The sequence below is a fragment of the Leucoraja erinacea genome, chromosome 14, assembly GCF_028641065.1.
Source record: "Leucoraja erinacea ecotype New England chromosome 14, Leri_hhj_1, whole genome shotgun sequence".
Lineage (NCBI taxonomy): Eukaryota > Metazoa > Chordata > Chondrichthyes > Rajiformes > Rajidae > Leucoraja > Leucoraja erinaceus.
Genome location: NC_073390.1, coordinates 6,738,618 through 6,762,305, shown reverse-complemented (window position 1 = coordinate 6,762,305; position 23,688 = coordinate 6,738,618). Strand labels below are relative to the sequence as shown.

The 23,688-nt window shown below is 42.8% G+C and overlaps 1 protein-coding gene across 47 annotated transcripts in view; it reads right to left on the bottom strand.

Moving 5' to 3' along the window:
• LOC129703226 (mucin-2-like) overlaps window positions 1-23,688 on the bottom strand; it is a 177,536-nt gene that overhangs the window by 100,127 nt on the left and 53,721 nt on the right. For 15 of the 47 annotated variants that reach the window (XM_055645456.1, XM_055645473.1, XM_055645470.1 and 12 more), the window contains 18 exons: window positions 23,262-23,468; window positions 22,592-22,666; window positions 21,113-21,190; window positions 20,360-20,431; window positions 19,506-19,712; window positions 18,845-18,919; window positions 16,985-17,062; window positions 16,232-16,303; window positions 15,386-15,592; window positions 14,725-14,799; window positions 13,500-13,631; window positions 12,747-12,818; window positions 11,903-12,109; window positions 11,242-11,316; window positions 8,837-8,914; window positions 8,079-8,156; window positions 7,662-7,868; window positions 4,665-4,871 (listed from right to left, as the gene is read on the bottom strand). In XM_055645456.1, coding sequence (XP_055501431.1) covers window positions 4,665-4,871; window positions 7,662-7,868; window positions 8,079-8,156; window positions 8,837-8,914; window positions 11,242-11,316; window positions 11,903-12,109; window positions 12,747-12,818; window positions 13,500-13,631; window positions 14,725-14,799; window positions 15,386-15,592; window positions 16,232-16,303; window positions 16,985-17,062; window positions 18,845-18,919; window positions 19,506-19,712; window positions 20,360-20,431; window positions 21,113-21,190; window positions 22,592-22,666; window positions 23,262-23,468 — 2,202 coding nt within the window. The remainder of the gene's footprint in view (window positions 1-4,664; window positions 4,872-7,661; window positions 7,869-8,078; window positions 8,157-8,836; window positions 8,915-11,241; window positions 11,317-11,902; window positions 12,110-12,746; window positions 12,819-13,499; window positions 13,632-14,724; window positions 14,800-15,385; window positions 15,593-16,231; window positions 16,304-16,984; window positions 17,063-18,844; window positions 18,920-19,505; window positions 19,713-20,359; window positions 20,432-21,112; window positions 21,191-22,591; window positions 22,667-23,261; window positions 23,469-23,688) is intronic. The other 32 variants (XM_055645503.1, XM_055645506.1, XM_055645458.1 and 29 more) reach the window with 31 other exon arrangements.

Below are 23,688 nucleotides of genomic sequence, written 5' to 3'. Positions count from 1 at the left end.
ATCCCTCTCCCCACCGGCCCTCTCCCCCGAACACCCTCCTCCCCTCCCTCCACACACAGGTAGGGTGGTTATGGTGTAAAAGGAGCAAATTAATAATATTAATATAATATCAAGGGGGATAATTAGTGTGAGTGTGGGGGGGGGGGGGGGGTAGTTAGTGTGTGTGATGCTGCATGCCGCCTCCCTCCCCACAACCGCACGTTGGGGGAACAGACCCAACGGGTCTGCACTTGGTCTAGTATATATATATATATTTGAATTCGCCGCGTTTCCTGAGTTGTTTGCGAGTATTGGTAACCACAACAAATTGGCGCTGCGAGCAGGGTAGGTAAGAGGCCATTAATTAAAAGACAAAATGCCCAGGATGTTTCCCAGCCCCTCTGTGGCTCTCTGGGACAACAGGTAAAGGCCACCCACAAAAATTAGGCGGTTTTCTGCTTCATTTGTACTAATAACATGTTGTACGTGGAAAGCCATTGGGGGTACAGAAGCATCTAGGCGATCAGAAGGCCTCTCCGGCCAAAGAATCTGTCACTAAATTGTCTTTTTTTTTTTAATTTTTATGTATTAGTAGCAAATGTACAAGAGTAGAACAAACAGCACATAAAATTATACAGTTAATGTACAGGTTCAATTTTGACTTTTCAGCATTAAAATAAAGGAAAAGAAAAGAGAAAGAACAAGATAGAGAAAAAGTAAGAGATGCAAAGATAGAACCCCAAGACTACCAAAGTAGTGTAGCCAAAGAGTGGGTTGAAGATCCGATGTTTGTCTTGAGGCAGCGTGACAGAGCGTTTTTGCAGCAGAGCCGGGCGTCAGCAGCCGTTATGGTCGCTGGCCAGCAGGAGGCGATAAAATGAGTTAGTGGGGGGGTGGAGGATTTTTATTAAAAAACGTGTACATAAATATGTCCAAATGTTTTGAGGAGCGCATCAGTGAATGTAACACACACACAGTTTTAATAGTATATAAAGTGAATCAGCTAGCAAAATGCAATAAATGACGACGTTACAGTTTGTGTGCTGGCAGACCAAGGAATGAAAAGCCACTGAGCGCACGCACACACACACACACACACACACACACACACACACACACACACACACACACACACACACACACACACACACACACACACTTTTAATAGTATACAGATACTCTACCACTCACCCATAGCCCCCAACTGCACAGGCGCAGCTGTTGGGTTCCCGTTGTTATGCCAGATATCCCTGTTGTGACGCAAGTCATGGTAACCCTCTCAACTGCGCCTCGCCATCCCTCTTCCTACCCCTATCTTCCTCCATTCGCCCTTATCCCCAGAACTACCTCCCGCGCCTCTTCACCCTCCCTCTTCTTTCTCCTCTCTTCATCCTCTCCCCCACCCCCTCCCTCATCTCTCCCTCCCTCTCTTTTCCCCATCCCTCAGTCACTCCCTCCCTCCTTAACCCCTGTCCTTTTCTACCCCCTACTCTCCCTTTATCTCCTTGCTCCACACTCCTTCCCTCCCCCCTATCCCACCCCCCACAATGAAAATTGCAATTTAAAAAAATGAAACCTGCACCCTATGCCACCCCTTCCCCACCCCCTTCACAATGGAAATCGCAATTTTAACTGTGTTTTTTAATGAAACCTCCCCTCTGTCCCACCCCCCAATGAAAATGGCGATGTTTGTTTTAATGAAACCTCCTCCCTCTCCCACCCCCACAGTGAAAATTGCGTTTTTTTTTGTAAATTATATTTATTCATGTAAAAGAAATCCGGGATTAAGATAAAGTTAATAACTTTATGTTTAATATTTCCAGTACCTCGCCATCCCGCTTCTTCTTTCCCTTCTCCTCCTCCCCTTCTCCCTCCCTCACCTCTCCCTCCCTCTCCTTTCGCCTACCCTCAGTTACTCCCTCCCTCCATAACCCGTCTCCCTTCATATCCCCTTGACGTCATTGTGAGGTGGGACACTGCTGTGTTTTTTAAAACTGAGGTTTTTCTTGTGTAAATGAGAACCCATTGTGATGTCATTGTGGGGTGGAACACTGCTGTCGCGCAGGGCAAGTGGAAAAAAAAAGTGTTTTTTGTCAAGTTTAAAATGTGAGTAAACTAAAATATACCTTCAATGTGAATGAAACTTGTTTAAATTACATCTCAGGACAATGAAGGTGGTGCAAAAATTGTAGTGCTATCGTGTACAGGTGTTGTGCAATTACAGGTAAAAAACAGCAAACAAATATAGAAACAAGGTGAATAGACCAAGTGGGGACCCATTGGGCCCACTCCCCTAATATTTCACCAAACTGCGCATTCCAAAAATTCTACCTCTATTATGTACCACTTTGGCGGAGATTCCAGAACTCACACACACCCATACATGCAAACAAACAAGATGAGAGTTTGAGTAATATATGGGACCCGTTAGGCCCGCTCCCCCAACGCAATATTGCACCAAACTGCCAATGTTGTGCCATTGTTGGCTGAAATTGAGTTAATAAAGTGAATAGAGGACCCGTGAAGGCATTTGTAAAGCAGAAATAAACCTACCCATAGAGCCATTAGGTCCGCGTAGTGATGGCAGGCAAGTACAAGCACAAAAAAATCATGGAGATTTGTTTTGATTATAAGGGAAACATTTTTTTAGAATAAATCAATGTCAATGAAAATCGCGATTAAAATTTTTTTTAAATTAAATTCTCAATTAAAATAGCATTTTTCATTAAAATAACCTAAACACAATGTTAGCTGTTAATGAACACGGAAAAATTTGATTGAAGGGGAAATTTTTATTTGAATAAAATCAAAGTCAATGAAAATAGCAATAAAAAATAAAAAAGATTATTGGGATCCCATTGTAATGTCATTGTGACGTTGAACACGGCTAACAGGCAGGTCAAGTTGAAAAGTGATTTTTGTAAAAGAGCTTTTTGTAAAATTTAAAATGTGAATAACTTGTAAAATATACCATCAATCTGAACGAACTTGTTTCATTTACATCACAGGACAATGTTCAGTAAGGTGGGTATGCGAAAGGTACACGATAATGCCACAAAATTGTGGCATTATCGTGTACAATTTCGGCTGGGTTTTGAGATCTCATGCATATGCACGCATTCAAACAAACAAACAAACAAGATGAGAAGGTACACAAAAATGCTGGAGAAACTCAGCGGGTGCAGCAGCATCTATGGAGCGAAGGAAATAGGCGACGTTTCGGGCCGAAAACCTTCTTCAAACTGATGGGGGGTGGGGGGGAGAAGGAAGGAAAAAGGGAGGAGGAGGAGCCCAAGGGCGTGGGGATGGGAGGAGACAGCTCGAGGGTTAAGGAAGGGGAGGAGACAGCAAGGGCTAGCAAAACTGGGCGAATTCAACATTCATGCCATCCGGACGCAAGCAACCCAGGCGGAATATGAGGTGCTGTTCCTCCAATTTCCGGTGTTGCTCACTCTGGCAATGGAGGAGACCCAGGACAGAGAGGTCGGATTGGGAATGGGAGGGGGAGTTGAAGTGCTGAGCCACCGGGTGTTCAGGTAGGTTATTGCGGACTGAGCGGAGGTGTTCAGCGAAAAATGTAAGCCGATGTAAATCAGCTGACATCTAGAGCAGCGGATGCAGTAGATGAGTTTTGAGGAGATACAGGTGAACCTTTGTCGCACCTGGAACGACTGCTTGGGTCCTTGAATGGAGTCGAGGGGGGACGTGAAGGGACAGGTGTTGCATTTCTTGCGGTTGCAACGGAAAGTGCCCAGGAAGGGGGTGGTACGGGAGGGAAGGGAAGAATTGACAAGGGAGTTGCGGAGGGAGCGGTCTTTGCGGAAGGCAGACATAGGGGGAAATGGGAAGATGTGGTGAGTGGTGGGGTCACGTTGGACGTGGCGGAAATGGCGGAGGATTATGTGTTGCTTTTGCCAGCTGGTGGGGTGAAAGGTGCGGACTAGGGGGACTCTGTCCTTGTTGCGAGTGCGGGGATGGGGAGAGAGAGCAGCGTTGCGGGGTATGGATGAGACTCTGGTGCGAGCCTCATCTATGGTGGCGGAGGGGAATCCCTGTTCCCTGAAGAGCGAGGACACAAGATGAGAGTTTTAATGACAGACAGACAGACAGACAGACAGACAGACAGACAGACAGACAGACAGACAGACAGACAGACAGACAGACAGACAGACAGACAGACAGACACAGACAGAGCATTTGCAGGAAAATAAGTTTAGCATAGATGGGCATTTTAGTCAGCATTGACAATATGGGCCATAGGGCCAGTTTCTGAGTTGTAAATCTATAAACCTGTAAAGCACAGATCTGTTCAATGCTTGCGGATGACATTGAGGTGATTGTTTTCATTGATGATGCATCTGTACAGTCACTTGTGGAGGTTTGACTGGTGCTTCCCATAGAAGTTGATTCTGCTGTGTTGCATGTTGCTGAGGTAGATGTAAAGGGTTGGATACATAAATTATATGGGTGTAGGCAGAGTGAAGTTACTGTGAGTAATTGAAGTCAATGTGATTACCTAATGTAAAATGTGTAAGTACAGATGATGACAAGTGATGGCACTTTAGCGAGTTTATTATGCTGATATATATAATGAGCTTCTTGAATATTTTTAAAATTCTGGCGTAATTTACTTACTTGGCAGGTAACAGGTAAAACTGCTGTTGGCAAAACTGTCCAATACTCACCAGGTTCGGATGCTGTGGAATTGACAGCCATTGTCGTAGATGTTGTAGATTCATTTATCAATGGTTGAGTGGGGATGTCAGTAGCTGGTGGTGTAACAGTGCTTGTGGTTCCTGAATTGGTTGTGAAGATTGGCGATGTAGTTGGCAATAATGTGTCTGTTGCTGATGTCTCATTCTTAGGATTCGTTCCAGGACCTGTTGTCATACCTGCAAAAATGACGGGGAGATTCAGTCTTAGAATGTGTCCTGACAAATAATCTCCTTATTCAGTTTAACAAAACACAAGCAGGAATACGAAGTAAAGATAGACTGTAGTTGCTAAAGGAGTTGGTAGAGGCGGATATCATTACAAAGATTAAAACATATTTGGACAGTTACATGGATAGGCAAGTTTCATAGGGATATGAGGCATTGGCAGGCAAATGGGGTTTGCTATGGTAGGTATTATTTTCAGTGTGAACAAGATGTGGCAAAGGGCCTATTACTGTGCTGTATAACTCTATGAATCTGCAATGCACAGATTTGTGTGATGTTTGCTGCAGACATTGTGGTGATTGTTGTCATTGATGATACAGCTATACAGTTGCTTGTGGAGGTTTCATTGGGGCTTCTTGAAGAAGCTGACTCTGCTGTGCTGCATAATGTTGAAGTAGAAGTAAAAACTTTAATCATCTCCAGGACCTGGCAATGTTTCCCCCTCAACTCTCAAGACCTGTGCCAAACAACTGTCACCAGTCTTTACAGACATTTTAACCAGTCCCTGCAAACATGTACTGTCCCTGCCTCCTTCAAAGTCTCTACTCTTGTCCCTTTACCCAAAAAGGCAAGGATTACTTGTCTTAATGACTACAGGCCTGTCACACTGACCTCTGTAGTCATGAAGCCACTTGAAAGCCTTGTGCTGGTCAAGCTGAAAAATATCACGATCCCCCTGCTGGACCCTATGCAGTTTGCATGTTGGGCCAATATATCTGCGGATGATGCAGTCAACCTGGGCCTGCACTTCATCCTACAGCACCTAGACCACCAGGGGACCTATGCGAGGATCCTGTTTGGTGATTTTAGCTCTGCATTCAACACCATTGTGCCAGAGCTACTACACTCCAAACTTTCCGAGTTGACTGTGCCTGAACCCCTCTGTCGGTGGATCACCAGCTTCCTGACAGACAGGAATCAGCATGTGAGACTGGGAAAGCACATTTCGGACCCGCAAACGCTCAGCATAGGAGCACCACAAGGCTGCGTATTCTCTCCTCTCTTCTATTCTTTCTACACCAATGACTGCACCTCCACAGACACCTCTGTCAAGCATCTCAAGTTTGCGGATGACACAACCTTGATTGAACTGATCCAGGATGGGGAGGAATCTGCCTACAGACATGAAGTGTCGCAGCTGGTGTCCTGGTGCCATCGCAACAACCTGGAGCTCAATACTCTTAAGATAGTGGAATTGATTGTAGACTTTAGGAGAACTCCCCCTCCCCTCACCCCACTCACCATCAACAACACCACAGTTACATCTGTGGAGTCTTTTAAGTTCCTGGGAACCATCATCTCCAAGGACCTTAAGTGGGGGGCTACATTGACCCTACAGTCAAAAAGGCACAACAGAGGATGTACTTCCTGCGGCAGCTGAGGAAGCACAATCTGCCACAGGCAATGATGGTCCAATTCTACACGGCCATCGTAGAGTTTGTTCTCACCTTCTCCATGGTCTGGTTTGGGCTCAGCCACCAAGCACAACACCTGGAGGCTGCAGCGAATCGTCCGATCAGCTGAGAAGCTGCAACCTTACCTCCATTTATGAACTGTACATTGCAAGGGCCAGGAAGAAAGCAGGCAAGATCATCTCTGACCCCTCTCACCCTGGCCACAAACTCTTTGATTCACTTCCCTCTGAAAGGCAACTCCGGACTGTCAAAGCTGCCACAGTCAGACATAAAAACAGTTTTTATCCATGAGTAGTTGCGCTACTCAACAGCCAAAAATCTTTAGCCTCCCTTTGATGTGGTATTTTGTTGGTTCACATGCTTGATCAATATTGTTTTATCATTAATGTTTTATTATTATTAATGTTTAATGTTTTCTGAGTCATTCGTAACTGTCATGTCATGTATGTCATGTTGTTACTGGTGGGCGGAGCACCAAGGCAAATTCCTTGGATGTGAATACTTGTCCAATAAACTTACTTATATAGGTGCAGGCAGTACAATCACCATGAACAATTGAAGTCAATGTGATTAACTGATATAAAACCTGAAGGTACTGATGCTGACAAGACATTTCACTTTAACAGTTTATTTTGCATATATATATATATATATATATATATATATATATATATATATATATATATATACATATACATATACATATACACATATATATATATATATATACATATATATATATACATACATATGCATATACACATATATATATATATATACACATATATATATATACATACACATACTCCTTATTCAGTTTAACAAAAGCCAAACAGGAATAGGAAGTAAAGATAGACCAACATAAGTGGTCTGAAAGTTGTTGGAGGGTATTCTGATCAATAGGATTTATTTGTATTTGGAAAGGCAAGGATCAATTTGGGATTGTCAGCTTGCCTTTGTTTATAGGAAATTATAATATCATGGTGATTAAAGAGATCTCCGAGAGATCTTGGTCCACATGGACCTTAGAATAGCCTATGACATTTCCCATAAGGTCGGCTGGACAAGAAGCTTGGAATATATGGGATCCAGGGTGAAAGAGCGAACTTTGCAATCACTGTAAAATCACCATGTGTAATTGAAGTCAATGTGATTACCTGATGTAAAACCTGTAAATACTGATGCTGATAGTTGATGTCACTTTAGCAGAGTTTATTGTGCTGATATATATAATGATCTTCCTGAATATGTTTTAAATCCAGGCATAAATTACATCCTTGGCAGGTAACAGGTAAAACTGTTGTAGGCAAAACTATCCAATCCTCACCAGATGCTGATGCTGTGGAATTGACAGCCATTGGCGTAGATGTTGTAGATTCATTTATCAATGGTTGAGTGGGGATGTCAGTAGCTGATGGTGTAACAGCGCTTGTGGTTCCTGAAGTGGTTCTGAAGTTTGGTGATGTAGTTGGCAAAAATGGGCCTGTTGTTGATGTCTCAGTTTTAGGATTCGTTCCAGGACCTGTTGTCGTACCTGCAAAAATGACCGGGTGATTCAGTCTTATTAATAAAAAAACATTTATTGATGCTCCTGAACACATCGTCAGTGATGTAACCTGGGGTCATTGGATGTTTCGAGTCTTCCAACATCAGAAACCCTCACCCAGGCTTTTATTCTGGCATAAATTACATACGTGTCAGGTAAAAGTTAAAAATTCTGTTGGCAAAACTGTTGAATACTCACGAGATTCTGGTACTGTGTAATTGACTGTCAATGTCGTGGATGTTGGAGATGTTGTCGTTCCAGGACCTATTGTTGTAGCTGCAAAAATTACAGGAATGTTCAGCCTTAAAATGTGTCCTGACAAAAATCTCCAAATTCAGTTTAACAAAAGCCAAGCAAGAATTGGAAGTAAAGATAGACCGTACATATGTGGTCTGAAAGGTGCTGCGGGAGATTCTGAGGAATAGGATTTATTTGTATTTGCAAAGAAGATAAACAACTTGTGATTGTCAGCTTGTCTTTCATTATGGGAAATTACATTATTCTGATAATTGAAGAGTTCAACGGGGATGGATGAAGGCAGAACTGTGGACATGGTCCACATGGAAATTAGCATAGACTTTGACATTTCCCGTAAGTTGGGCTGGAAGCTTGGAATATATGGGATCCAGGGTGATAGAGCAAATTAGATAAATAATTTTGCTCGGAGCCATGTAACGCGAGGCATTTAGGGAACATATACCACGACAGGTTTTACACAGTGAATGGTAGAGCCTGGGGAGTCTTTTTAAACATCAGGACATTAGGGGTCATCTATAGTTCCCTGTGAGTCGCAACGCAGGTGGTAAGAGTTGTGAAGAAAGCATGCGGTGTGCTGGCCTTCATCATGCAAGCCATTGAGTGGAGTAATTGAAACATCATGACACAATTCTGGCACAATTTACATACATGGCATGTAACAGGTAAAAATCCTGTTGGCAAAACTATTGAATACTCACGAGATTTTGATCCGGTGGAAATGACAGTCATTGTCGTGGATGTTGGCGATGTTGTAGTTCCAGGACCTATTGTTGTAGCTGCAAAAATGACGGGAATATTCAGCCTTAAAATGTGTCCAGGCTAATAATCTCCATATTCAGTTTAACAAAAGCCAAGCAGGAATAGGAAGTAAAGTTAGACCGTATATAAGTGGTCCTAAAGTTACTGCAAGGGATTCTGAGGAAATTGATTTATTTGTATTTGGAAAGACGATAAATAACTTGTGATTGTCAGCTTATCCGATTGGTGGCGTCATCGGGTGTGGCAGCCTCACCTGCAGCTGTTCGCCCTTTCATCCTTTGTCGAAAAGTTTCATTTTAGAGGTCATTTTATGTGGGGAGTCAGGGGGAAACTGTTTTTCTCAGGCACTACCTGGTTGAGGATGCGTCTTTCCTCCGAGCCGCATCTTCGCCCCCTCCTCACGGCCTACCATCTGGATTGGTGCGGCCTTTCCTGCCGGAGACCGGCCAGAGCTTCAGCTTCAGCAGCGGCGCAGCACTGAAGTACCATTGCAGAGCAGGCGTTGCCTTACCGGTGTGTTTGAGCTCCGGAGTGTTGGGACTGCCAACTTTAACATCGTGATGCTGTGGTCTGCGAAGCTTCCAGCCGCGGGTGGTGCTGACTTTAACATCGCGGAGCCTGGGATCTTTCGCCGAGGATCGCCTGTGTTGGAGCTCCGCCCAGCTCGGTCTGTGGACTTCGGGAGCCACAGTCTCCAGTAGGAAGTGGCCGATTGGAAACTCCAGGTCGTTGAGAGTGTTCTTCCGACGCCGGAGTTCCATCTTCCTGGCGAGAGGGCCTGAAACATCGGGCCGCCCCCTTCAGGCGACTGGGGAGGCCTCAATAGGCCCCGACCACGGGTTAACAAGAGGACTGAACTTTGTTACCTTCCCTCACAGTGGGAAATGTTGATTCCGCTGTGTGGGGATGTTTTTATCTTTTATGTTACATTCTATAGTGTTGTGTTCATCTAATCTGTCTGCTGCATGGTAACTCAAATTTCACTGCACCAGTTGTCAGCTTGTCTTTGATTATAGGGAAATTACATTATTGTGGTAATTGAAGAGATCACCAAGAGGATGGATGAAGGCAGAACTGTTGACATGGTCCACATGGATCTTTGCATAGTCTTTGACATTTTCCATAATTTCGAGATGGACCAGAAGCTTGGAATATATGGGATCCAGGGTGAAAGGTCAAATTAGGTACAAAATTTAGCTCAGAGCCATGTAACGTGAAGCATTTAGGGAAGATAAACCACTACAGGTTTTACACAGTGAATGGTAGAGCCTGGGGAGTTTTTTAAACATCAGGACATTAGGGGACATCTATAGTTCCCTGTGAGTGGCAAATCAGGTGGTAAGAGGTGTGAAGAAAGCATGCGGTGTGCTGGCCCTCATCAGGCAAGCCATTGAGTGTAGTAATTGAAACACCATGTATAACTTGTACAACTTGTTGGTTAAGCTACACTTGGAGTATTCTGTGCAGTTCTGGTCACCAAACTATTGGAAGGGTGTATTTAAGTTGGAGAGGATGCAGAAAAGATTCATGGGAATATTGCCTTCTCTGTAGGGTTTATGTGATGAGTTATTGGATAGGCTGGGCCCTTCTCTCCCTAGTCCAATCTTGCTGAGGATTGACTTTATAGAGATTTGTCACGTCATGTGAAGCATCAGTGCCCTCGTGTACTGGAGTCTCCAACTAGAAGGCAATGGTTTAATGTGAGAGGAAATGATTTAAAGGGGGCCGAAGGGTCGGGTTTTCACACAGAGCGTGATGGGTTAATGGAATGAGTTGCTAAAGGAGGTGGTAGAAGCGGATATCATTGCAAAGATTAAAACATATTTAGACAGTTACATTGATAGGCAAGATTCAGAGGGATATGAGGCATTGGCAGGCAAATGGGGTTAGGATAGGTAGATATTATGTTCAGTGCGGACTGGATGTGGCAAAGGGCCTGTTTATCTGCTGTATAATTCTATAAATCTGCAAAGCACAGATTTGTGTAATGTTTGCTGCAGGCATTGTGGTGATTCTTGTCATTGATGATACAGCTATACAGTCGCTTGTGAAGGTTTCGTTGGTGCTCTTGTAGAAGTTGGCTCTGCTGTGTTGCATGTTGTTGAAGTAGATGTAAAAACATTAATTATATAGGTGCGCGCAGTGTAATCATTGTGAGTAATTGAAGTCAATGTGATTACCTGATGTAAAACCTGTAGGTTCTGATGCTGACAAGACATTTCACCTTAGCAGAGTTTATTGTGCTTGTAATGGGCTTCATGAAAATGTCTTTACTTCTTGCACAATTGACATACTTGGCAGGTAACGGGTAAAAATTCTGCTGGCAGAACTATTGAATACTCACCAAAATCTGATGCTGTGGAATTGACAGTCATTGTCGTAGATACTGTAGATATTGTCGTTCCTGGACCTGTTGTAGCTGCAAAAATGACGGGAAAAGTCCGTCGTAAAATGTGTCCTGACAAATAATCTCCATATTCAGTTTAACAAAAGCCAAGCAGGAATAGGAAGTAAAGATAGACCAACATAAGTGGTCCAAAAGTTACTGGAGGGGATTCTGAGAAATAGGGTTTATTTGTATTTGGAAAGGCAAGGACCAATTTGGGATTGTCAGCCTGCCTTTGTTTATTGGAAATGAAAATATCATGGTGATTGAAGAGATCACCAAGAGGATTGATGAAAGCAGAACTGTGGACATGGTCCACATGGACCTTAGCATAGTCTTTGACGTGTCCCATAAGGTAGGCTGGACCAGAAGCTTGGAATATATGGGATCCAGGGTGCAAGAACGAACTTTGCAATCACCGTGTAATCACCGTGAGTAATTGAAGTCAAAGTGAATACCTGATGTAAAACCTGTAAATACTGATGCTGACAGTTGATGTCACTTTAGCAGAGTTTATTGTGCTGATGACCTTCTTGAATATGTTTTAAATCCTGGCATAATTTACATACTTGGCAGGTAACAGGTAAAAATTCTGTTGGCAAAACTGTCCAATCCTCACCAGATTCTGATGCTGTGGAATTGACAGCCATTGTCGTAGATGTTGTAGATTCATTTATCAATGGTTGAGTGGGGATGTCAGTAGCTGATGGTGTAACAGTTCTTGTGGTTCCTGAGGTGGTTCTGAAGTTTGGTGATGTAGTTGGCAAAAATGGGTCTGTTGTTGATGTCTCAGTTTTAGGATTCGTTCCAGGACCTGTTGTCGTACCTGCAAAAATGACCGGGGGATTCAGTCTTATTAATAAAAATACGTTTATTGATGCTCCTGAACACATCGTCATTGATGTAACCTGGGGTCATTGGATGTTTCGGGTCTTTCAACATCAGACACCCTCACCCAGGCGACCCAGCCACGGTTGATCAGACCACGACTTGTGTTCAGGTGGCATTCACTTCTCCACATGGAGCTCCTCTCCAGATCCAGCAGAGTTTATTGTGTTTACATATATATATATATATATATATATATATATATATATATATATATATATATATATAATGGGCTTCTTGAATATTCCTTTAATTCTGGCATAAATTACATACGTGCCAGGTTTTTCACACAGAGAGTGGTGAATCTCTCGAACTCTCTGCCACTGAGGGTAGTTGAGGCCAGTTCATTGGCTATATTTAAGAGGGAGTTAGATGTGGCCCTTGTGGCTAAGGGGATCAGGGGGTATGGAGAGGAGGCAGGTACGGGATACTGAGTTGGATGATCAGCCATGATCATAATGAATGGCGGTGCAGGCTCGAAGGGCCGAATGGCCTACTCCTGCACTTAATTTCTATGTTTCTATGTTTCTATGTAACTGTTAAAAATTCTGTTGGCAAAACTGTTGAATACTCACGAGCTTCTGATGCTGTGGAATTGACTGTCAATGTCGTGGATGTTGGAGCTGTTCCAGGACCTATTGTTGTAGCTGCAAAAATTACAGGAATATTCAGCCTTAAAATGTGTCCTGACAAATAATCTCCAAATTCAGTTTAACAAAAGCCAAGCAAGAATTGGAAGTAAAGATAGACCGTACATATGTGGTCTGAAAGGTACTGCGGGAGATTCTGAGGAATAGGATTTATTTGTATTTGCAAAGAAGATAAACAACTTGTGATTGTCAGCTTGTCTTTCATTATGGGAAATTACATTATTGTGATAATTGAAGAGATCGCCGGGGATGGATGAAGGCAGAACTGTGGACATGGTCCACATGGAAATTAGCATAGACTTTGACATTTCCCATAAGTTCGGCTGGAAGCTTGGAATATATGGGATCCAGGGTGATAGAACAAATTAGATACATAATTTTGCTCGGAGCCATGTAATGCGAGGCATTTAGGGAACATATACCATGACAGGTTTTACACAGTGAATGGTAGAGCCTGGGTAGTCTTTTTAAACATCAGGACATTAGGGGTCATCTATAGTTCCCTGTGAGTGGCAATGCAGGTGATAAGAGTTGTGAAGAAAGCATGCGGTGTGCTGGTCTTCATCATGCAAGCCATTTAGTGGAGTAATTGAAACATCATGACACAATTCTGGCACAATTTACATACATGGCATGTAACAAGTAAAAATCCTGTTGGCAAAACTATTGAATACTCACGAGATTTTGATCCGGTGGAAATGACAGTCATTGTCCTGGATGTTGGCGATGTTGTCGTTCCAGGACCTATTGTTGTAGCTGCAAAAATGACGGGAATATTCAGCCTTAAAATGTGTCCAGTGATGGTAGAGCCTGGGGAGTCATTTTAAACATCAGGACATTAGGGGACAAATATAGTTCCCTTTGAGTGGCAAATCAGGTGGTAAGAGTTGTGAAGAAAGCATGCGGTGTGCTGGCCCTCATCAGGCAAGCCATTGAGTGTAGTAATTGAAACACCATGTAGTGTAGTAATTGAAACACCATGTATAACTTGTACAACTTGTTGGTTAAGCTACACTTGGAGTATTCTGTGCAGTTCTGGTCACCAAACTATTTGAAGGGTGTATTTAAGTTGGAGAGGATGCAGAGAAGATTCATGGGAATATTGCCTTCTCTGTAGGGTTTATGTGATGAGTTATTGGATAGGCTGGGCCCTTCTCTCCCTAGTCCAATCTTGCTGAGGATTGACTTTATAGAGATTTGTCACGTCATGTGAAGCATCAGTGCCCTCGGAGTCTCCAACTAGAAGGCAATGGTTTAATGTGAGAGGAAATGATTTAAAGGGGGCCGAAGGGTCGGGTTTTCACACAGAGCGTGATGGGTTAATGGAATGAGTTGCTAAAGGAGGTGGTAGAAGCGGATATCATTGCAAAGATTAAAACATATTTAGACAGTTACATTGATAGGCAAGATTCAGAGGGATATGAGGCATTGGCAGGCAAATGGGGTTAGGACAGGTAGATATTATGTTCAGTGCGGACTGGATGTGGCAAAGGGCCTGTTTATGTGCTGTATAATTCTATAAATCTGCAAAGCACAGATTTGTGTAATGTTTGCTGCAGGCATTGTGGTGATTCTTGTCATTGATGATACAGCTATACAGTCGCTTGTGAAGGTTTCGTTGGTGCTCTTGTAGAAGTTGGCTCTGCTGTGCTGCATGTTGTTGAAGTAGATGTAAAAACATTAATTATATAGGTGCGCGCAGTGTAATCATTGTGAGTAATTGAAGTCAATGTGATTACCTGATGTCAAACCTGTAGGTTCTGATGCTGACAAGACATTTCACCTTAGCAGAGTTTATTGTGCTTGTAATGGGCTTCATGAAAATGTCTTTAATTCTTGCACAATTGACATACTTGGCAGGTAACGGGTAAAAATTCTGCTGGCAGAACTATTGAATACTCACCAAAATCTGATGCTGTGGAATTGACAGTCATTGTCGTAGATACTGTAGATATTGTCATTCCTGGACCTGTTGTAGCTGCAAAAATGACGGGAAAAGTCCATCGTAAAATGTGTCCTGACAAATAATCTCCATATTCAGTTTAACAAAAGCCAAGCAGGAATAGGAAGTAAAGATAGACCAACATAAGTGGTCCGAAAGTTACTGGAGGGGATTCTGAGAAATAGGGTTTATTTGTATTTGGAAAGGCAAGGACCAATTTGGGATTGTCAGCCTGCCTTTGTTTATTGGAAATGAAAATATCATGGTGATTGAAGAGATCACCAAGAGGATTGATGAAAGCAGAACTGTGGACATGGTCCACATGGACCTTGGCATAGTCTTTGACGTGTCCCATAAGGTAGGCTGGACCAGAAGCTTGGAATATATGGGATCCAGGGTGCAAGAACGAACTTTGCAATCACCGTGTAATCACCGTGAGTAATTGAAGTCAAAGTGAATACCTGATGTAAAACCTGTAAATACTGATGCTGACAGTTGATGTCACTTTAGCAGAGTTTATTGTGCTGATGACCTTCTTGAATATGTTTTAAATCCTGGCATAATTTACATACTTGGCAGGTAACAGGTAAAAATGCTGTTGGCAAAACTGTCCAATCCTCACCAGATTCTGATGCTGTGGAATTGACAGCCATTGTCGTAGATGTTGTAGATTCATTTATCAATGGTTGAGTGGGGATGTCAGTAGCTGATGGTGTAACAGTTCTTGTGGTTCCTGAGGTGGTTCTGAAGTTTGGTGATGTAGTTGGCAAAAATGGGTCTGTTGTTGATGTCTCAGTTTTAGGATTCGTTCCAGGACCTGTTGTCGTACCTGCAAAAATGACCGGGGGATTCAGTCTTATTAATAAAAATACGTTTATTGATGCTCCTGAACACATCGTCATTGATGTAACCTGGGGTCATTGGATGTTTCGGGTCTTTCAACATCAGACACCCTCACCCAGGCGACCCAGCCACGGTTGATCAGACCACGACTTGTGTTCAGGTGGCATTCACTTCTCCACATGGAGCTCCTCTCCAGATCCAGCAGAGTTTATTGTGTTTACATATATATATATATATATATATATATATATATATATATATATATATATATATATAATGGGTTTTTTGAATATTCTTTTAATTCTGGCATAAATTACATACGTGCCAGGTTTTTCACACAGAGAGTGGTGAATCTCTCGAACTCTCTGCCACAGAAGGTAGTTGAGGCCACAGTTCATTGGCTATATTTAAGAGGGAGTTGTGGCCCTTGTGGCTAAGGGGATCAGGGGGTATGGAGAGAAGGCAGGGATGGGATACTGAGTTGGATGATCAGCCATGATCATATTGAATGGCGAATGGTGCAGGCTCGAAGGGCCGAATGGCCTACTCCTGCACTTAATTTCTATGTTTCTATGTTTCTATGTAACTGTTAAAAATTCTGTTGGCAAAACTGTTGAATACTCACGAGCTTCTGATGCTGTGGAATTGACTGTCAATGTTGTGGATGTTGGAGCTGTTCCAGGACCTATTGTTGTAGCTGCAAAAATTACAGGAATATTCAGCCTTAAAATGTGTCCTGACAAATAATCTCCAAATTCAGTTTAACAAAAGCCAAGCAAGAATTGGAAGTAAAGATAGACCGTACATATGTGGTCTGAAAGGTACTGCGGGAGATTCTGAGGAATAGGATTTATTTGTATTTGCAAAGAAGATAAACAACTTGTGATTGTCAGCTTGTCTTTCATTATGGGAAATTACATTATTGTGATAATTGAAGAGATCGCCGGGGATGGATGAAGGCAGAACTGTGGACATGGTCCACATGGAAATTAGCATAGACTTTGACATTTCCCATAAGTTCGGCTGGAAGCTTGGAATATATGGGATCCAGGGTGATAGAACAAATTAGATACATAATTTTGCTCGGAGCCATGTAATGCGAGGCATTTAGGGAACATATACCACGACAGGTTTTACACAGTGAATGGTAGAGCCTGGGTAGTCTTTTTAAACATCAGGACATTAGGGGTCATCTATAGTTCCCTGTGAGTGGCAATGCAGGTGGTAAGAGTTGTGAAGAAAGCATGCGGTGTGCTGGTCTTCATCATGCAAGCCATTGAGTGGAGTAATTGAAACATCATGACACAATTCTGGCACAATTTACATACATGGCATGTAACAGGTAAAAATCCTGTTGGCAAAACTATTGAATACTCACGAGATTTTGATCCGGTGGAAATGACAGTCATTGTCCTGGATGTTGGCGATGTTGTCGTTCCAGGACCTATTGTTGTAGCTGCAAAAATGACGGGAATATTCAGCCTTAAAATGTGTCCAGGATCTCCCAACATTGCGGAGCCTGGGATCTTTCGCCGAGGATCGCCTGTGTTGGAGCTCCGCCCAGCTCGGTCTGTGGACTTCGGGAGCCACAGTCTCCGGTAGGAAGCGGCCGATTGGAAACCCCAGGCCGTTGAGAGTGTTCTTCCGACGCCGGAGTTCCATCTTCCCGGCGAGAGGGCCTGAAACATCGGGCCGCCCCCTTCCGGCGACTGGGGAGGCCTCAATAGGCCCCGACCATGGGTTAACAAGAGGACTGAACTTTGTTACCTTCCCTCACAGTGGGAAATGTTGATTCCGCTGTGTGGGGATGTTTTTATGTTTTATGTTACATTCTATAGTGTTGTGTTCATCTAATCTGTCTGCTGCATGGTAACTCAAATTTCACTGCACCAGTTGTCAGCTTGTCTTTGATTATAGGGAAATTACAATATTGTGGTAATTGAAGAGATCACCAAGAGGATGGATGAAGGCAGAACTGTTGACAGGGTCCACATGGATCTTTGCATAGTCTTTGACATTTTCCATAATTTCGGGATGGACCAGAAGCTTGGAATATATGGGATCCGGGGTGAAAGGTCAAATTAGGTACAAAAGTTAGCTCAGAGCCATGTAACCTGAAGCATTTAGGGAAGATAAACCACTACAGGTTTTACACAGTGATGGTAGAGCCTGGGGAGTCATTTTAAACATCAGGACATTAGGGGACATCTATAGTTCCCTGTGAGTGGCAACGCAGGTGGTAAGAGGTGTGAAGAAAGCATGCGGTGTGCTGGCCCTCATCAGGCAAGCCATTGAGTGTAGTAATTGAAACACCATGTATAACTTGTACAACTTGTTGGTTAAGCTACACTTGGAGTATTCTGTGCAGTTCTGGTCACCAAACTATTTGAAGGGTGTATTTAAGTTGGAGAGGATGCAGAGAAGATTCATGGGAATATTGCCTTCTCTGTAGGGTTTATGTGATGAGTTATTGGATAGGCTGGGCCCTTCTCTCCCTAGTCCAATCTTGCTGAGGATTGACTTTATAGAGATTTGTCACGTCATGTGAAGCATCAGTGCCCTCGGAGTCTCCAACTAGAAGGCAATGGTTTAATGTGAGAGGAAATGATTTAAAGGGGGCCGAAGGGTCGGGTTTTCACACAGAGCGTGATGGGTTAATGGAATGAGTTGCTAAAGGAGGTGGTAGAAGCGGATATCATTGCAAAGATTAAAACATATTTAGACAGTTACATTGATAGGCAAGATTCAGAGGGATATGAGGCATTGGCAGGCAAATGGGGTTAGGACAGGTAGATATTATGTTCAGTGCGGACTGGATGTGGCAAAGGGCCTGTTTATGTGCTGTATAATTCTATAAATCTGCAAAGCACAGATTTGTGTAATGTTTGCTGCAGGCATTGTGGTGATTCTTGTCATTGATGATACAGCTATACAGTCGCTTGTGAAGGTTTCGTTGGTGCTCTTGTAGAAGTTGGCTCTGCTGTGCTGCATGTTGTTGAAGTAGATGTAAAAACATTAATTATATAGGTGCGCGCAGTGTAATCATTGTGAGTAATTGAAGTCAATGTGATTACCTGATGTCAAACCTGTAGGTTCTGATGCTGACAAGACATTTCACCTTAGCAGAGTTTATTGTGCTTGTAATGGGCTTCATGAAAATGTCTTTAATTCTTGCACAATTGACATACTTGGCAGGTAACGGGTAAAAATTCTGCTGGCAGAACTATTGAATACTCACCAAAATCTGATGCTGTGGAATTGACAGTCATTGTCGTAGATACTGTAGATATTGTCATTCCTGGACCTGTTGTAGCTGCAAAAATGACGGGAAAAGTCCATCGTAAAATGTGTCCTGACAAATAATCTCCATATTCAGTTTAACAAAAGCCAAGCAGGAATAGGAAGTAAAGATAGACCAACATAAGTGGTCCGAAAGTTACTGGAGGGGATTCTGAGAAATAGGGTTTATTTGTATTTGGAAAGGCAAGGACCAATTTGGGATTGTCAGCCTGCCTTTGTTTATTGGAAATGAAAATATCATGGTGATTGAAGAGATCACCAAGAGGATTGATGAAAGCAGAACTGTGGACATGGTCCACATGGACCTTGGCATAGTCTTTGACGTGTCCCATAAGGTAGGCTGGACCAGAAGCTTGGAATATATGGGATCCAGGGTGCAAGAACGAACTTTGCAATCACCGTGTAATCACCGTGAGTAATTGAAGTCAAAGTGAATACCTGATGTAAAACCTGTAAATACTGATGCTGACAGTTGATGTCACTTTAGCAGAGTTTATTGTGCTGATGACCTTCTTGAATATGTTTTAAATCCTGGCATAATTTACATACTTGGCAGGTAACAGGTAAAAATTCTGTTGGCAAAACTGTCCAATCCTCACCAGATTCTGATGCTGTGGAATTGACAGCCATTGTCGTAGATGTTGTAGATTCATTTATCAATGGTTGAGTGGGGATGTCAGTAGCTGATGGTGTAACAGTTCTTGTGGTTCCTGAGGTGGTTCTGAAGTTTGGTGATGTAGTTGGCAAAAATGGGTCTGTTGTTGATGTCTCAGTTTTAGGATTCGTTCCAGGACCTGTTGTCGTACCTGCAAAAATGACCGGGGGATTCAGTCTTATTAATAAAAATACGTTTATTGATGCTCCTGAACACATCGTCATTGATGTAACCTGGGGTCATTGGATGTTTCGGGTCTTTCAACATCAGACACCCTCACCCAGGCGACCCAGCCACGGTTGATCAGACCACGACTTGTGTTCAGGTGGCATTCACTTCTCCACATGGAGCTCCTCTCCAGATCCAGCAGAGTTTATTGTGTTTACATATATATATATATATATATATATATATATATATATATATATATATATATATATATATATATAATGGGCTTCTTGAATATTCCTTTAATTCTGGCATAAATTACATACGTGCCAGGTTTTTCACACAGAGAGTGGTGAATCTCTCGAACTCTCTGCCACAGAAGGTAGTTGAGGCCACAGTTCATTGGCTATATTTAAGAGGGAGTTGTGGCCCTTGTGGCTAAGGGGATCAGGGGGTATGGAGAGAAGGCAGGGATGGGATACTGAGTTGGATGATCAGCCATGATCATATTGAATGGCGAATGGTGCAGGCTCGAAGGGCCGAATGGCCTACTCCTGCACTTAATTTCTATGTTTCTATGTTTCTATGTAACTGTTAAAAATTCTGTTGGCAAAACTGTTGAATACTCACGAGCTTCTGATGCTGTGGAATTGACTGTCAATGTTGTGGATGTTGGAGCTGTTCCAGGACCTATTGTTGTAGCTGCAAAAATTACAGGAATATTCAGCCTTAAAATGTGTCCTGACAAATAATCTCCAAATTCAGTTTAACAAAAGCCAAGCAAGAATTGGAAGTAAAGATAGACCGTACATATGTGGTCTGAAAGGTACTGCGGGAGATTCTGAGGAATAGGATTTATTTGTATTTGCAAAGAAGATAAACAACTTGTGATTGTCAGCTTGTCTTTCATTATGGGAAATTACATTATTGTGATAATTGAAGAGATCGCCGGGGATGGATGAAGGCAGAACTGTGGACATGGTCCACATGGAAATTAGCATAGACTTTGACATTTCCCATAAGTTCGGCTGGAAGCTTGGAATATATGGGATCCAGGGTGATAGAACAAATTAGATACATAATTTTGTTCGGAGCCATGTAATGCGAGGCATTTAGGGAACATATACCACGACAGGTTTTACACAGTGAATGGTAGAGCCTGGGTAGTCTTTTTAAACATCAGGACATTAGGGGTCATCTATAGTTCCCTGTGAGTGGCAATGCAGGTGGTAAGAGTTGTGAAGAAAGCATGCGGTGTGCTGGTCTTCATCATGCAAGCCATTGAGTGGAGTAATTGAAACATCATGACACAATTCTGGCACAATTTACATACATGGCATGTAACAGGTAAAAATCCTGTTGGCAAAACTATTGAATACTCACGAGATTTTGATCCGGTGGAAATGACAGTCATTGTCCTGGATGTTGGCGATGTTGTCGTTCCAGGACCTATTGTTGTAGCTGCAAAAATGACGGGAATATTCAGCCTTAAAATGTGTCCAGGATCTCCCAACATTGCGGAGCCTGGGATCTTTCGCCGAGGATCGCCTGTGTTGGAGCTCCGCCCAGCTCGGTCTGTGGACTTCGGGAGCCACAGTCTCCGGTAGGAAGCGGCCGATTGGAAACCCCAGGCCGTTGAGAGTGTTCTTCCGACGCCGGAGTTCCATCTTCCCGGCGAGAGGGCCTGAAACATCGGGCCGCCCCCTTCCGGCGACTGGGGAGGCCTCAATAGGCCCCGACCATGGGTTAACAAGAGGACTGAACTTTGTTACCTTCCCTCACAGTGGGAAATGTTGATTCCGCTGTGTGGGGATGTTTTTATGTTTTATGTTACATTCTATAGTGTTGTGTTCATCTAATCTGTGTGCTGCATGGTAACTCAAATTTCACTGCACCAGTTGTCAGCTTGTCTTTGATTATAGGGAAATTACATTATTGTGGTAATTGAAGAGATCACCAAGAGGATGGATGAAGGCAGAACTGTTGACATGGTCCACATGGATGTTTGCATAGTCTTTGACATTTTCCATAATTTTGGGATGGACCAGAAGCTTGGAATATATGGGATCCAGGGTGAAAGGTCAAATTAGGTACAAAAGTTAGCTCAGAGCCATGTAACGTGAAGCATTTAGGGATGATAAACCGCTACAGGTTTTACACAGTGAATGGTAGAGCCTGGGGCGTGTTTTTAAACATCAGGACATTAGGGGACATCTATAGTTCCCTGTGAGTGGCAAATCAGGTGGTAAGAGGTGTGAAGAAAGCATGCGGTGTGCTGGCCTTCATCAGGCAAGCCATTGAGTGTAGTAATTGAAACAGCATGTATAACTTGTACAACTTGTTGGTTAAGCTACACTTGGAGTATTCTGTGCAGTTCTGGTCAACTATTGGAAAGGGTGTATTTAAGTTGGAGAGGATGCAGAAAAGATTCATGGGAATATTGCCTTCTCTGTAGGGTTTATGTGATGAGTTATTGGATAGGCTGGGCCCTTCTCTCCCTAGTCCAATCTTGCTGAGGATTGACTTTATAGAGATTTCTCACATCATGTGAAGCATCAGTGCCCTCGTGTACTGGAGTCTCCAACTAGAAGGCAATGGTTTAATGTGAGAGGAAATGATTTAAAGGGGGCCGAAGGGTCGGGTTTTCACACAGAGCGTGATGGGTTAATGGAATGAGTTGCTAAGTTCTATAAATCTGCAAAGCACAGATTTGTGTAATGTATGCTGCAGTCATTGTGGTGATGCTTGTCATTGATGATACAGCTATACAGTCGCTTGTGAAGGTTTCGTTGGTGCTCTTGTATTGACATACTTGGCAGGTAACGGGTAAAAATTCTGCTGGCAGAACTATTGAATACTCACCAGAATCTGATGCTGTGGAATTGACAGTCATTGTCGTAGATACTGTAGATGTTGTCGTTCCTGGACCTGTTGTAGCTGCAAAAATGACGGGAAAAGTCCATCTTAAAATGTGTCCTGACAAATAATCTCCATATTCAGTTTAACAACAGCCAAGCAGGAATAGGAAGTAAAGATAGACCAACATAAGTGGTCCGAAAGTTACTGGAGGGGATTCTGAGAAATAGGGTTTATTTGTATTTGGAAAGGCAAGGACCAATTTGGGATTGTCAGCCTGCCTTTGTTTATTGGAAATTAAAATATCATGGTGATTGAAGAGATCACCAAGAGGATTGATGAAAGCAGAACTGTGGACATGGTCCACATGGACCTTAGCATAGTCTTTGACGTTTCCCATAAGGTAGGCTGGACCAGAAGCTTGGAATATATGGGAACCAGGCTGCAAGAACGAACTTTGCAATCACCGTGTAATCACCGTGAGTAATTGAAGTCAAAGTGAATACCTGATGTAAAACCTGTAAATACTGATGCTGACAGTTGATGTCACTTTAGCAGAGTTTATTGTGCTGATATATATAATGACCTTCTTGAATATGTTTTAAATCCTGGCATAATGTACATACTTGGCAGGTAACAGGTAAAAATTCTGTTGGCAAAACTGTCCAATCCTCACCAGATTCTGATGCTGTGGAATTGGCAGCCAGTGTAGTAGATGTTGTGGATTCATTTATCAATGGTTGAGTGTGGATGTCAGTTGCTGATGGTGTAACAGTTCTTGTGGTTCCTGGAGTGGCTGCAAAGATTGGTGATATATTTGACAATAATGGGTCTGTTGTTGATGTCTCCATTTTAGGAATCGTTCCAGGACCTGTTGTCGTACCTGCAAAAATGACCGGGAGATTCAGTCTTAGAATGTGTCCTGCCAAATAATCTCCTTATTCAGTTTAACAAAACACAAGCAGGAATAGGAAGTAAAGATAGACTGTACATTAGTGGTCTGAAAGGTACTAGAAGGGATTCTGAGGAATAGGATTTTGTTTGTATTTGGAAAGACAATGAACAACTTGGGATTGTCAGCTTGTCTTTGATTATGGGAAATT